Source organism: Typopeltis vanoorti, chromosome 16 (genome assembly GCF_054136105.1).
Source record: "Typopeltis vanoorti isolate ZY-2024b chromosome 16, IOZ_Tvanoo_1.0, whole genome shotgun sequence".
Taxonomy (NCBI): domain Eukaryota; kingdom Metazoa; phylum Arthropoda; class Arachnida; order Uropygi; family Thelyphonidae; genus Typopeltis; species Typopeltis vanoorti.
Window position 1 is genome coordinate 58,073,257 of NC_143564.1, and position 14,244 is coordinate 58,087,500.

Here is a 14,244-nt window from a genome sequence, read left to right on the forward strand (position 1 = left end):
AAAACAATAAAAGAAAAAAAAATGAAAAGAAAAGACTACAAAATATGATTGACGGAAATGTATTCGACATTCACTTCTGTTCCTCAAACACTTATGGGTTCGAATCCCTCTGCGGGTGTGGTTTTTGTGAATATTTTTAGAATGTGTGGGTGGCTATTACCTGGCTTATTTGAAAGCCTAAAATGGTTTGTAAAAAGTTTCCTATTTGTTCGCTAGAGTACGTTGAGATTGTCCCTCAACCTACCTTCGCTCTAATGTACGACAGGGAATTCACATAAAAAAATGTTTGCATTTTGTAATCTGTGTTATGATTGCTAACCAGTTAGAAATTAAACTGTATCGACGACTAAATAAATTCACTTTCAGTTTCTTCTAGTCGTAATTCGACTGTTTTTTAAAAATTTGGATTGTCGAACTGTAAAGATTTTTTTTAAATAAGTAATTTCAAAGATAGGTGTCATTTTAACTTGTAAGTAAAAAGATACAGAGAGAGAAAGAAAAATAACTAGAAATAGCTACAACCTCCCTTTTTTTCGATTTGCTAGACAACGAGTATCTCACGTACCAGTCGTCAAGAGTAAAATTCCGAATTAAAATTTATAACTAAATAAATAGAACGTGAAGAACTTCTTCTGATGGTAATTTTAGTAGTTTTTCAAAGACGTATTTTTTTGTGAATGAATTGAGAAGCTTGAAAATTTATCTTTAATTTCAAAATATTTGCTACAAGGATGACGCTTTAGTTTGTTAGGTTTCCTGCTGTCCTAATACAACAAATAAACATGAATCATCGTAATTTCTCGATTTTTCTTCGCTTGTTTCGCAACTTAACACCTACTTATATTCCACTTTTCTTTCACTCTCATTGAAAACCAACCACTAATTACTATTGGCAGTTGAAAAGAAAACTTTTATTAATTTTCGTCTGGTGTAATCATTAGACAAAGAGAGAACTTGCATTTATTTTTCTTGTTACAAGCGAAGTGTAATAATGAATGGTTGTATACTTCCAATTATTGTAGATATTGCAACTCACTGTAAAGTTGTCTCTTTTATATCGTAAAGTATTGTTGAATCATTGTCACGAATGAGATGAGGATGTAATTTTTGTTCTAAAAATATACTATATTTCACTTTATCCTACAAGACCGAATATTAAACTAAAATTAACAATTGATTAATAATGGGGTTTCAATAATTATAAAAAGTATATATAGAGAGAGCGGAACAGGAGGAAAGTGAAGATGCTATAGCTTTCAGAGGGAGAGAAATAAAGTTTGGATAGAGGGAAAATAACACACATTACTTGTAATGTATGTTATTTACTTTCCTATCATCCAGTTTAATTTTACCCTCAATTTCAGCAAGTATATTAAAGAAAATTCAGTTGTCATCCATAATGCTCATCTAAAACTATTTTCTCAGGAAAGAAAAATGTTGAAATGAGAAATTTCACCATACATTTTCGGTCAACGTAAGGATAAAAAAGAAAGTTCGCCTTCTCGTTTTAATATCCGGGTCTTTCTTCTATAGGGAATCCACAATTTGGAAATCTGGGGTAGTAATACATCGAGAACAATTTATATTTTTAACTATTAATAAAGATTTATCTCATAAGAGATTATTTAATAATATTGCAATTGAGTAATTCATATAGACTTAATCTATGGAATATTTGCAGGCGATCTTAGAAGAAAGGCTCATCTTAACAGAGAAAGTCGATGAATCGTTACAGAGAGCTTTACAGAGAATACAAACCGTTGAACTTGTGTCAAATGTCTCGAAGGAGTTCTACAGAGCTAAAAACGAAACAAGATGCAAATACTTTACCCTTTCACATCATTCGCTTCTAAAATCACAGAACACAAGTAACAACACCGTGAATAAACTGGGTTTGCATGAATTAATACTGCCTGCGGTAACGAAGGCACTTAACAGACTCAATTTTATATTTAAGTAATGAAGCAACATTAAAATAAATAGCCGCAACAAGTCATATTGCAGCTACGTACAATCTCCTTGAGGCAAATCTAGTAACTTTTGGCTAGAGTTCTCTCATTTCTACTTCAAGTAACATTGAAGTAGAAATTTTGAAACATTGTCAACAATATTTTTTTATTCATTTTCTGATTTTTATTTATATCTATGGCACGCACTTTATACTTTAATGTGTAATTAGACTGATAACACATAAGAAATCAAGCGTTTTTTTATTTCTTTGCATTATATTTATAAAGACATGACAGTTTTCAACTACCTAAACATAAAGCACTGATTCTTTAAGAATCTTGTTGTTTTATCATAAATTACATTTCATATAATAAATAATATTTGTTTCAGGTAGCCGGATCTGATCTAGGCTGTGCGGCTCAAGATAAAATCCTTAATCTTGCTTACACGGTTGGAATCTTTTGTGTTGGTTTCAGTGCTTTTATTTGGGGATTCCTCTTGGATAAGTTAGGAATTCGAACAATTCGTCTCTTATTGAAGTAAGAAAATAGATCATATATTATTTTGCAGTATTTTGAATAAAATAATTACATTAGTAAAATTTTTGAAATAAAAAAGTAAATTCCCTAACTTCTTTTATTCCCGAAAGAGAGTAGGCAGAGCTCCTTTATCCCCCTAACTTACTTTGTAAAGAAAAACTAAGCAGCTCATCTCCATCCTTCACACCTTCAGTTATTATGTACTTAAGCTATTAATGAGCCAAGGCTTTTCAGAAGAGAGTAGGACAGACAACTGTCGCTATCTCGTTCCTTGAACCTTCGACTAGAACTCATAATTGTCTGAAATCGTGTGGATTCTACGGTCGATTTTTCGAGAAGCGAAGTTAAACACTCAAGTTTCTGGGAGTTAAAAGACCTATTCGCCCCTCCCAATGATTAACTTATTCGGGAAACAGCCGAAGAAAGACCTCGAAGAAAAGTTCCTCTAATCGGCGACTAGAATCGAACCAGTAACCGTTTGCTATGAAAGCAAAAGCCATTTCCACAGACGTACAGCGTGTGTGGAAATGGCTTTTGCCCACACACGTGGAAGAAGTTGGGAAAAATATGAAAATTATACTATGGAGGTTACTGCATTTTATATATTAAATACCAATAGTTTTGTTTAATCTTAAATTTTCTCAAATATCTAATATTCCTCTTCCCTTAACATGTCTAAGCTCAAAACTTTGTCACTGCCAACTAACTCGGCTTCATACAAACCGAATTAAAGTTATGAGAGGATAGCTAATCCGATACGCATAGTCTACTGTGTATGCTAAATTCATATGTTCTCTAGCCAATATGTCTGGGAAACGAAAGGGGAAAATCAAGTTTTTAGGCAGGAAAACATACCTTTAGAAGGGACCAACTTATTCTTAACTCACTAATAATGATTTTAGTTGAAAAGTCGCGCAGTTAAGAGTTTTCGCACGCTAAGGAGATTCGATTATAAGTTTTTCTAAACAAACTGCATTGTCGTGACCAAGTTGAGGAGAACTTTATGTCCACTCTAAGTTTCTAAAATGGCAACTGCATCCTTTTTGATATGTAATCAATTTATACCAAAGCTATTCTTCCATCAGGACCACTAGCAGATATATTCAATACAAATTGCCATTACACGATAGTTACAGCGATTCTTAATTAGAGCAAAATTATACTGAAATATTGTAATAAAAATATATATAGTACTTAGATAAAAGCAAGATGGAGAATTCGCAGTTTTATAAAAATATTATATCTAAATTATCAGTAACAGGGTAATTAATGTATCCAATAACATACACACTTATATTAAACACGGAACAAAAAGCAACCCTTGAGATGAACAGCGTGGAAGAAGCGATTATTTTGGTAACTTTTAGAAAATTCTTATTCGCAGATTGTGCGCATGTTACAGCTTCTTCACTGAAGTGACAGTGAAGTCATATCTTCATAATGGGCTCCGTCTGTGAAAACAAAAGGGAGAATCTACAATATCTAAAAATGAAAGATGAAAACTAGATGAAAAGAAATATAAATAAAAAAACAACAACTCATGAATTGCTTTTTCAAATAGGTGAGCAACCGTAAGAGATAGCTCAAAATATTTTGGCATTTCAAATGGAGTCCCTAGTTAGTGCCTGCTTAAAAACAAGAGAGAGAGAGAGAGAGAGAGAGAGAGAGAGAACTGAATAAACAGGATATTCGCAGCATTGAGCTTCTTTAAAAGCACTGCATTGCTTTGAGTAACAGGAAGATCTACCTATCCCTACAGTGATGATCTGTAGCAAAGAAGTTGGATTGCTGACTAAAATGGCAGACGTTGTTGTTGTTGTCCCTAATAAATCAAACTTTTTACCCACAGCTGTCGTAACACGAAGTTTAAAGATTATCCCATGAAAGGTTTGATCCTCAGTTTAAGCTGGGGATCAAAGAGAGCAGTCTGTTGACTAGAAGATACGTGTAATGCCTAGGGATAGTAAGCGTACTTGTGTCTCATCCAATCATCAAAGGCGTGATTAGATAAGAGAGAACAACTAGGCAGAACCAGCTCTAAGATTTTTGCAGCCCAAAGAAAATTTTTATTCAACCCCCTTTTTTTGGTTGAATTTTACATTTTTTACTTCAAAATTAATGAAAAAATTGAAAATAGAAAATTTGATTTCATAAAACAAAAACCTTTCTTACTAATGTAGTCATTTATATTTTGATGTAATCAGAATATCAAAATTACAATATTGAAAGATTTAAAAAATGTTTTTCGTATATTAATAGAATGCTGCCCTTGTAAATGTGTCACCCAAAACATGCACGTGTTTTGCTGTGTCTCTGTGCACAGGTCATGAAAAGGTCGTGAAAGCAACACCACTTGGTAAATGAACATTATTGTTACTTGGAATTGCAGCCTAAACTACTAAGGCTATGAAGACTAATGTATTATGTCTGTAAATTACGAATGTGTTCTTCTTGGACAGCTGTAAGTGACAGATTGTATCAGATGATAATTTCACTATCTGTTGACCCAAATAGGTTCAAGAATGGTTAACAATGAGTTCAAGAAAGGTCCAAACACTTTATGTATGCAAACCGCTCCTGATGACATCGAGCCTCTTCACTATAAAAGATTTCTCTTTAAAAAAATGTGCCAAAGAGCCTTTAACTTTTCTGTTTCTAGCAAGCTGTTGTTTACCATAGAAACCAGTAAGAGCATTGCAAAGATCTTTATCATTGTGGGATTCTATCGCACTGCTTCTAATGGCAATACAGAGATCATTTCCCCTGCCACTTTAGTTTTCCTGCAGTTGATTGTGAGGAAACGGAAAGAAGATTCATTATCATGATGTGAAACTACTTATTGCTTCAAACATTTATGTTAACAGTTCTTAAAAGAACTGGGCGATGGACTGAGTCTTTGACTCTTTATCCCGTCATCTGAATGAAATAAATCTGTGTGGATGGAGTGTTATTAAAGCTTTAGTCGTGGCTGGGTAACGGCAACATACTCATTATTATCCTTATTATTGTAGTTTTACATGAAAAATATGTTGGTGTGTGCCTGGATAATACATAGCGATATCGCAAAATATAGTTCAGCTACTGCTCTGAGATGAATCTCTACACTTTTAGTGTGATTGTTTTTTTGTTTTCAATGTTTATTATTTTCGTAATTTCTTATTTCTTTTTCTTATTCGTTATCAAAATGATTTAACCTTATATGGTGTTTTAATATTAGAATTCAATGTGGATTATATATTTTATTTCCAGTGGTTTCATAACACTTGGAGCCATCCTGTTTTCCTTAAGTACCAAAAGTAAGTCACAAACACTATTATAAAAATCAATTAAAATTCTAGATAAATAATTAGTAATGTATTTAATCATAATTTCATCAGAATTAATGGGAATGCTACTTAATCACATCAGTAATGAAAAATTACTGATGACAGATTTACTTTTCTTTCCTCATTTCTTTTTTTGTGCAATCTTCAGTGATATTTTTAGAATTGCGTCATACAACCAGAAAGATCCGATATTTCTTCTTTTTTAAATGGAGCAGCTTATAAATGCTTATTCCCAAAACCACCAACTTGATGATATACCTAGAACAGAACCTAAATGGTAACATATTATGAGCTTCCAGATCAGTTAGCGAATAATCCTGCTGCCACTATTCTGCTAAGTGTGTGTCTGAATGAGTGAGTCTGCTTAGATGTATATGGACAGCACTGTGGAAATCCCGAGTTCCAGAGCATCTGAGTGAAATTCTCCTTATATATGCTTTAGTAAGGAATTCATTGCTGTATATTGAATACCTTTCCGAATCGAACCCAAACAATAACCAAGGTAAGTCAAAGAGAGAGAGAGAGAGAGAGAGAGAGAGAGAGAGAGAGAGAGAGAGAGAGAGAGAGAAACATATTACATGCGAAAAGATCAACCTTACAAAGAACTTCAACATTCACTTCGTAAATATTCGTAGTCCAGTATCCAATCTCAAAGATATACATTTTCCTCTTTAATCTGCAAAACATTTAGTTTTTCCAACAGAAACTCAAATTTTATTACTCATATAAGTTTCCTCCCATTACATACTTTTTGACTCTTTTAGTCTCAAAAGTGACATTTGTGCGTATGTTCATTGGGAGAAACCATTAGAGAGTTCCCAACCTGGAATCATTTCTTTTTGATCTTCTTCGGATAAAAACTCTCTGCTTCATTCAATCGAATTGGTTTGCTGTATCTTCTCTTATCTAAGCCTTAGTTCTTCAAGAGATGTGCCAGAGAATAAATTATCATAGTGGCTTTCATCAATTCTCCATTTTCAATATAATATAATAATATTATAATTAATATAAAATAATAAATGCGTATCAAAACTAACTCGAAATGCCTAAAAGCAGGAAGCTTGTATGATGTCCAAATGGTGGGCATTCTTGTTGGTCTCTGGCTGTGGGCAGCTTTGTTAATCTTGTCTTCATCTCTTTTTGTACTCGAATGGTTCTAACGTATCATTACCTAAATATGCAGTAGAATAGTAAATTTCATTTTGTTGTTTTGTTTTTAATTTTCCTCTAATTCTTGCAATTTGCAACTTGTACTTCTGATTCTTCTTACTCTTTTGATCTCTTTCTGGAAAAAACTCAAAGTGAAAATTGAATGATGCATATTTGGACTGGTATGAAGACATTTAGCAATATCCTCATACCATTCCAAACACGCAACATTCAATGTTCTCTTTGATTTTCCTCCAGAAAGAGATCAGAAGAATACTATCAGTAGTGGATATTAAAGAGTTTCCTTGTCCTGATGACATTTCTACTACTATCCTGAAAGACTTTTAGAACTGACTCCTGTTTTGTGTTACCTTTTTGTTCCACTTCTATTCCACTGGTATCTATTCAGCAACTTAAAATTAGCTAATAATCAACCCATTCCTAAAAAAAGGCAGCACACTTTTACCACAATCAAAATACTGTTTACTTTCTCTCAATTCAATTATTTCAACAATAATGGGGAAAAAATATTAATACTCAACTCATTAACAAAATAAGTTGAGGCTCGTTTAATAAAAGATCGCTAACATGGATTCCGTGCGTGCAAATCAACGTGGAATTTTCTTTCCTATTTCACCTACGTTTGAATAAGCAACATATAAAAAAGTCTGGAATCTCAAGTTGCTTTTCATATCTCGTGCCTTGTGATCAGCCTTGTAATCGGAATTGAAACAAGCTTCTGTTTAGCAATTATCATATGATCTGGTTCTGACTTCTGCAACTGGGTTTCTAGCTTTCTCTCTGCTATCATGTTATGTGTGTTGGCATACCATAAATACGTTTTAGTATTACATTATGATGATGCGAAAGCAATCTAATTTATTCATCTCTAAATAGTAGAGATGTTGATTAAACTCATTAGTGGTCTGCAGTGTAACACCAACCTCTTATCTTCTCTGGTTTTGAAGAATTTTGAGCAGTACTAAACTATGAGTACTGCTCAAAATTGGTGTTACTTAGATAGTTAGTGTATGATGATACAACGGCGGTGAGGCTCATACGGACAGGTACGAAACCATCTTATGAAACCAATTTCAAGTACTTAAACTGGTTGTAATGTATTTTTTCCTTTGTATATGTCGTGTGTTCTTCTGACCTAGTTGGGATAAAAAAAAAAAAAAAAAAAAAATCTGACTTTCCGGAATGGAAAACCCCTTCCATCTCCTTATGAGATCAGTAACTTACCTTCAGTTAAAAATCCATGATAAAGATTCTTCGTGTTCTTGACAGAATTCAACCCCTGGTCTTTCTAACCAAAGGGAATCGTCGAAACCTTCTGAACTACTCCGTTCAAAAATCGTAACAACTCATTAACTATATGACAAACAGCATTTGCCTGTGAATACAATATACTTCTCTTGCCTTCTTTTTTATCAACATCCTCACGAAGTTATTTTTAATAAAATAAAATAAAAAAAGTTGTGAGCATTCGGAGTTCATTGTTTACATTGGTTTAGTGAAATTCATCCTGATGCTATGAAACAGTCTGACAGTGCAACATGTTGATGTTTTCTTTAAATTATGTTAAAGATAATTTCAGTAACTACGTAGGCTGTTCAATAAGTAATAAGACTATATTTATACAGAAAACAGATTACCTTTAATCGTCATCATTTACATGGTCTTTTTCGAAGTAACTACTGTGAGACACGATGCATTTGTCCCAAAGTTGCGCCCACTTCTTAAACACATGTGAGAGTCCGTTTTTTGAGAGTTCTTTCAAAACCGCCTCAGCAACTTTTACACATGCTTTGTTGCTTTCGAAATGGCAGCCTCTTGGTGGTTTCTTGAGCTGAGGAAACAGCCAGAAATCGCACGGTGCGAGATCAGGACTGTATGGAGGGTGCGGTAGGATATCTGTGTTGTTCTTCTGCAAAACGTCCACTACAAAACCAGCAATATGTGGTCTGGCATTATCGTGGTGCAATAAGAAGCCATTCTTCAGCAATGGACGCTTCCTTTTGACGTGCTTGATGATAATCGCTGCTGTGTTGATCATTGTCTCTGTGATGGACGTTGAAGGTCTTCTCTCACGTTCAAGATCTTCCACATTTTGCCTTCCTTCCTTAAAAGTTTTCTGCCAGCGATAAACACTTGCCCTCGACATTGCTTCATCGTGGAAAGCTTCGCGTATCATGTTAAAAGTGTCCGATGCTGATTTTTGCAAACGCACACAAAATTTAATCGCATAACGCTGTTCCAAGGACGCTTCCATTTCGAAGACTGGTCGCACCTCGTATGCGCGCCGATGAGCACTTGCGTTTAGTCACGTGACACTCTGGCACAGCCCGTATACGCCATCTATCAACCTCTTTTGTTAATACATACAGCGACATTTCTTTATTCCACAGAAATTAATATTGTGATGAGTGGTTTCGCCACAGCAAAATTAGTCTTATTACTTATTGAACAGCCCACGTATATACATTTGTTCTTAACATTTCCAGCAAAAAAAACAGTTTATTGTTAAGTTTCCGTCCATTCACGCTAGTGTTCAGAATAGTGTAGCCTGCACACTAGCGTGAACAGTTTCTAACCTTCTAGGATCCCAATTTAAGATAAAAATGTCCCAAATGCACCTCAGCAATTGCAGTCGATATGTAATAAGAATGACTCATTGCTCTGATCATGTTCTGGAAATGTAGGTTCGTTTTTATATGAATTTTGTATTATGCTAGTTTATAACGATATGAATCAATTCAAAAACTTGTTCAGGTTATGCCAGGAATTTTTGGTTTTAGTTCAATTTGGTATTAAATAGCGTACCAAATAATGCAGTATATTATTATTATTGAAATAGGCCAATTAGTTTAATAAGTCATTTTGCATGAAATTAAGGGGAAAAAATGCTGGTATTAAACTTATCAGGCAGATCCTTATGCCCGTATTTAAAACTAAGTTATTTTACGTATATATTATGTATAAACCGTGTATTTTTGTGCTTATTAGTGTATTGAGCAATTATTACTGTACAGTGGTTGTGGATGTGGTTATTTGGAATTACTCCTACGGCCGAAACAACTTCGGACTTTATCATACCTGTTACTGAGTGTTTTCCTTCAGTTTGCCTGTTTTTCTGGATTAAAAAAACTCTACTTTCCTTGAGGGGGAAACCTGTCCATCTGTTTATGAAACAGACCTCCCAACTTACCTTCACATTAAAAAGCCTGTATTAAAGTTGTTCGTAACCCAGACGGAATTCGAACTTAGGTCTTTCCAACTAAAGGCCATCATCGTTAAATTTACTAAAAATTAGTAAGAAATAAATCATTAAAGTTAAAGCTATGCTGATAAATATAAATGAAATATATTTTTAGAAAAATAAAAATTTGACTAGTTTATCTTTCGATTTTAGCTACTAAGATTTTATGACAATTTGCTATTGAGAAAGTAAAACGTTCCTGCGACATATATTATTGCAAAAATTTAAATATTATGCAAAATAACCAATTGAATGTTGGATGAGTTTAACTTAACAGCCAATGTGTGAAAAAAGATTGAGCATTCGCTTTCTTTTCTAGGTACACCATATCTCATCTTCCCAGCCTTGACGCTGTTGTGTCTCGCTGGAGTTCCTCTTCGACTAGCCAACATGCAGGTAAGGAAAATTCTTGTTGCCAACCTTGAAATTATATATAATTCTAATTATTTTTAACAATCACTCACTATTAAGGTAATTTATTAAATTATTATATAATTTGCATCTCTATCTTTCCTGTATGCATTAATGAAAATAATACTTTACAGGTTGTTTCTTTTTGTACCACCTGTTTGGTGTATTTAGCCCTGAATATAAGACTATTTCTCGCCCTTCAGATCGGCATTAACTGGCCTTACCAATATATCAATGTAATCATATTCGATTTTGGCTACATTCGCAATACATTATAAATTTTTTTTCACATCCGTGGGAATGACTATAAGGTAATCAAATACTATAAAGACTACAAATTAACATCCATATCACACTGGATGACTAATATTCAGTCTCTCGTAAAAGGCCTTCGTACTACACTACAATGGACTTACAACGATCTTACCACTCAAAGAATTGCAAATATATTGGTTCTAATAATAATAATAATAATAATAATAATAATAATAATAATAATAATAATAATAATAATAGCAATTAAAATTCTTGCCCTGTGCAGTTCCTCTCTTCAAATTAGGATGTATACAGCAGAAAAAAAATATGAAAAGGTGATTTCTTGCAGAATCAGTGACACAAAAACTTATGTATAACTCTCACGGAATGCTCAATGATAAATTAAGACCGAAGCAAAACTAGCATCCAGCCCATATAAATGGCTTAAAGTATTTTCATGAAGCTATCACGTAGTTATGAGAGATGATGATTACTCCTGCGATATCAGTAGTGAGAAATGAATCCGCTGAACCTAAGTGGGACTGGATATTACCCTGTAAATCATATTCATGTCAGAAAATGATGTAATCTATGAGGAAAGCCCTATGTTATTCCCTGCTGCTGATTTAATGCAGTTGGTTTTGCCACCAATATTGAAAGATCTGTAAATTGAGCAAAATTTGATTTTGAATTAGATCGAAATAATTGGAGATAATCCCCGAAATCAACAACGTATTCTACAGTCAGCCCAACTTCTTTAAGGAAATCAACTTATCAAATAAGAGAATCACATTGGTTTTGAGATGAGTGTGTGGAGGAATACGTTTTGGATTCAAGTTTTATTATACAGTATAATAGCATATTTATATTCAAAAACATTCCAATGTTCAATTAATTAAATATTATTCTCTAGCAAGGCCACGAGATGCTCGCTAAGCAAATATGATGACCTGTATTGCTGCCACTCTGGGTTTTTTTTAATTTATTTTTACTAACAAGATTATTTTTCGTAACTGATTCTTCCCGAACTAACAATTATTGAAATTGCATTTTTCCTATTTTCAATTTAAAAAAGAACTTTTCTGTAAATTATATACAGTAGGTGATTTCTAAGTAAATAGGCACTGTTATTTAAAATTATCAACTTTCAAAAAAAAAAAAAAATCTCTCAAGCTCATGTACTCTTATTTCTAGGTTCCCCATTTATTTCCTTCCATTTTACTATTATACGTTACAGATTCTCCATATAATAACAAATATTATATATCTATTATATATGACTGTTAAGTTTCTAAATTATTCATAATATCCCATAATTATAGAATTTCTGTATCTATATTTCAGATCGCAAACTTATTTCCGCAGAGAAGGTCAACGGTTATAGCCTTGTACAGTGGAGGATTCACAGCCTCAGCATCCATATTTATATTTACGAAGGTGATTAAATCATAATATACACACGAGAAGAGAGCGAGAGAGAGAGAGAGAGAGAGAGAAATAGAGATTTTATAAAGATATAGCTCTTGTTCTATCAATCTTTCTCACTTCGGTTCGTTCTTAATTGCAGTATGCCTATGATGCTGGTCTAAGCTGGGAGTCCATTTGTTATATTCTAGTCGCGATCAGTGCCACCATGATACCAGTTACTTTGTTCTGTCTTCCTGCAGACAGGATCTCTCAAGCCGAGAAGTTGGACTGCAAGAGCCCAACTTTCAAAGGAGTATGTGAAGTTGCGACCATCATGCAAGTATCTGAAGGGAAATTTTCAAGTATTTCAGGTAAAGAAATAAAGATTCTTGTTTTTATTGAAATTTAATTTATCAGTTTGTTATATTTACGCTCTTGAAAATGTTTCTCTGAAAAGGACAACCAAAAGTGCCAGAAAATAACTTCCAATATTCTCTTACTTAAACAAACTTATGGCACTATTAAAGTTGCCTCTGTTGCTTAGGAACTACTGCACAGTTGCGACGCTTCATTCTTTTTCCGCTGGTGTTTTGATTTTTAAAAGTAATACAGTAATGTAGCTGTGACCTTTCTCAGTTCACTTTCTTATGCGTCATATTTCGTAATGTCAGACTTCTCAGAATATTTCCTATTGCAGTTAACTGTCACTAAATTTCAATGGCATTATTCATTTCCAATTTCTTCAATGAGCAATTTGTGACATCCTTATTCTCAATTTAGCAATGATGTTTTCACATATCTTCCTTCATATATGGAATCTTTTTATTGCCAAGAATAAATTTATTATGACTTTTATTTCTATCAACATACAAGGATGGATCTAAGTAGCGGAAGTACCCCAAGTAGCAAGTTATTGGGGCGATAAAAAAAGAAACAAGAATCGAAATTGTATGTCATATGTGAACAAAATCACAAATAAAAATACGTGAATGATAATAATAATTGCGTTGCATTGCAAGAAGATGAACTTTAATGACTGTTCTTTCAGTTTAGTTGTGCCCTTTCACAAAATATAAATTAAAAAGTTAGCTTCTATCACCCGATAATACCTAAGGTTTTTAGAAGTTTGTATCAAAATAACTTTTTGTGAAAATAAGTTCTAATGTGAAAATAGGCTCAAATTATTTTGTTATAAGATAAACTGCGCATGATATTTTGGAAATTACTGGACCAGATATATGTGTGGGAGTTGTCATCTAGAAGTTTTACTTTTTATTAGCTAACACATAGATAGAATCTTTCTAACTGAACATTATAAATGCAAACATTCACAGAATCCCTTAAATAAATAAAAAGGAAGTATTACAAAATTCCAAAAATGAATGAGCTGTCAAAGTTTGTAGGCTCATTCCCTATACCTTATGGATATGCAACAAAATCACAAATCCATTGGATTTGTGATTTTGTTGAGGTAAGTTGTGATCAATTCCATTGGAGAGGCTCCGCTTGAGCCTCTCCAATGGAAGTAAACCTGTTTGTGTTTCTGAGCGTTTTGCTTTTTTTTTTTTTTCAGTTTCACAACCAGGTGGCATATCATCAAGAAATGTACAAAAATAATTCAAAAAGGAAGCAGCTGATCAGAAAGTCCGCAAAGTAAAATTTTGGTGACATTTTTTTTTTTGATGAATTTGTACTTTTGGATTCTTGCCAAATATAAAATAAACTTTTAGATTATTTCTTCTACATTTTTTTGCCTGTAGTACAAAACATTGTTCTTTTAAAAAATAAAATTTTCGAAACTTTATGATAGAGACGGTAAAAAACTAATCTTTGGCCTTCCTTCAGTATTTTGTATATCCAACCCTAGCAACATTCCCTGTTCTTATCACTAATACAATCTTTCCCTTTTATCCTCTCAATTTATGTTGGTCACTTGTCATCTTAG

General features: G+C 33.3%; 1 protein-coding gene across 1 annotated transcript in view; it reads left to right on the forward strand.

The window, feature by feature from the left end:
• The window catches only part of LOC150098046 (equilibrative nucleobase transporter 1-like), a 69,726-nt gene that overhangs the window by 30,088 nt on the left and 25,394 nt on the right, over nt 1-14,244 (forward strand). The window contains exons 3-7 of the mRNA XM_090406665.1: nt 2,341-2,489; nt 5,739-5,785; nt 10,546-10,622; nt 12,237-12,329; nt 12,460-12,670. Of these exons, the coding sequence (XP_090262791.1) occupies nt 2,341-2,489; nt 5,739-5,785; nt 10,546-10,622; nt 12,237-12,329; nt 12,460-12,670 (577 nt within the window). The remainder of the gene's footprint in view (nt 1-2,340; nt 2,490-5,738; nt 5,786-10,545; nt 10,623-12,236; nt 12,330-12,459; nt 12,671-14,244) is intronic.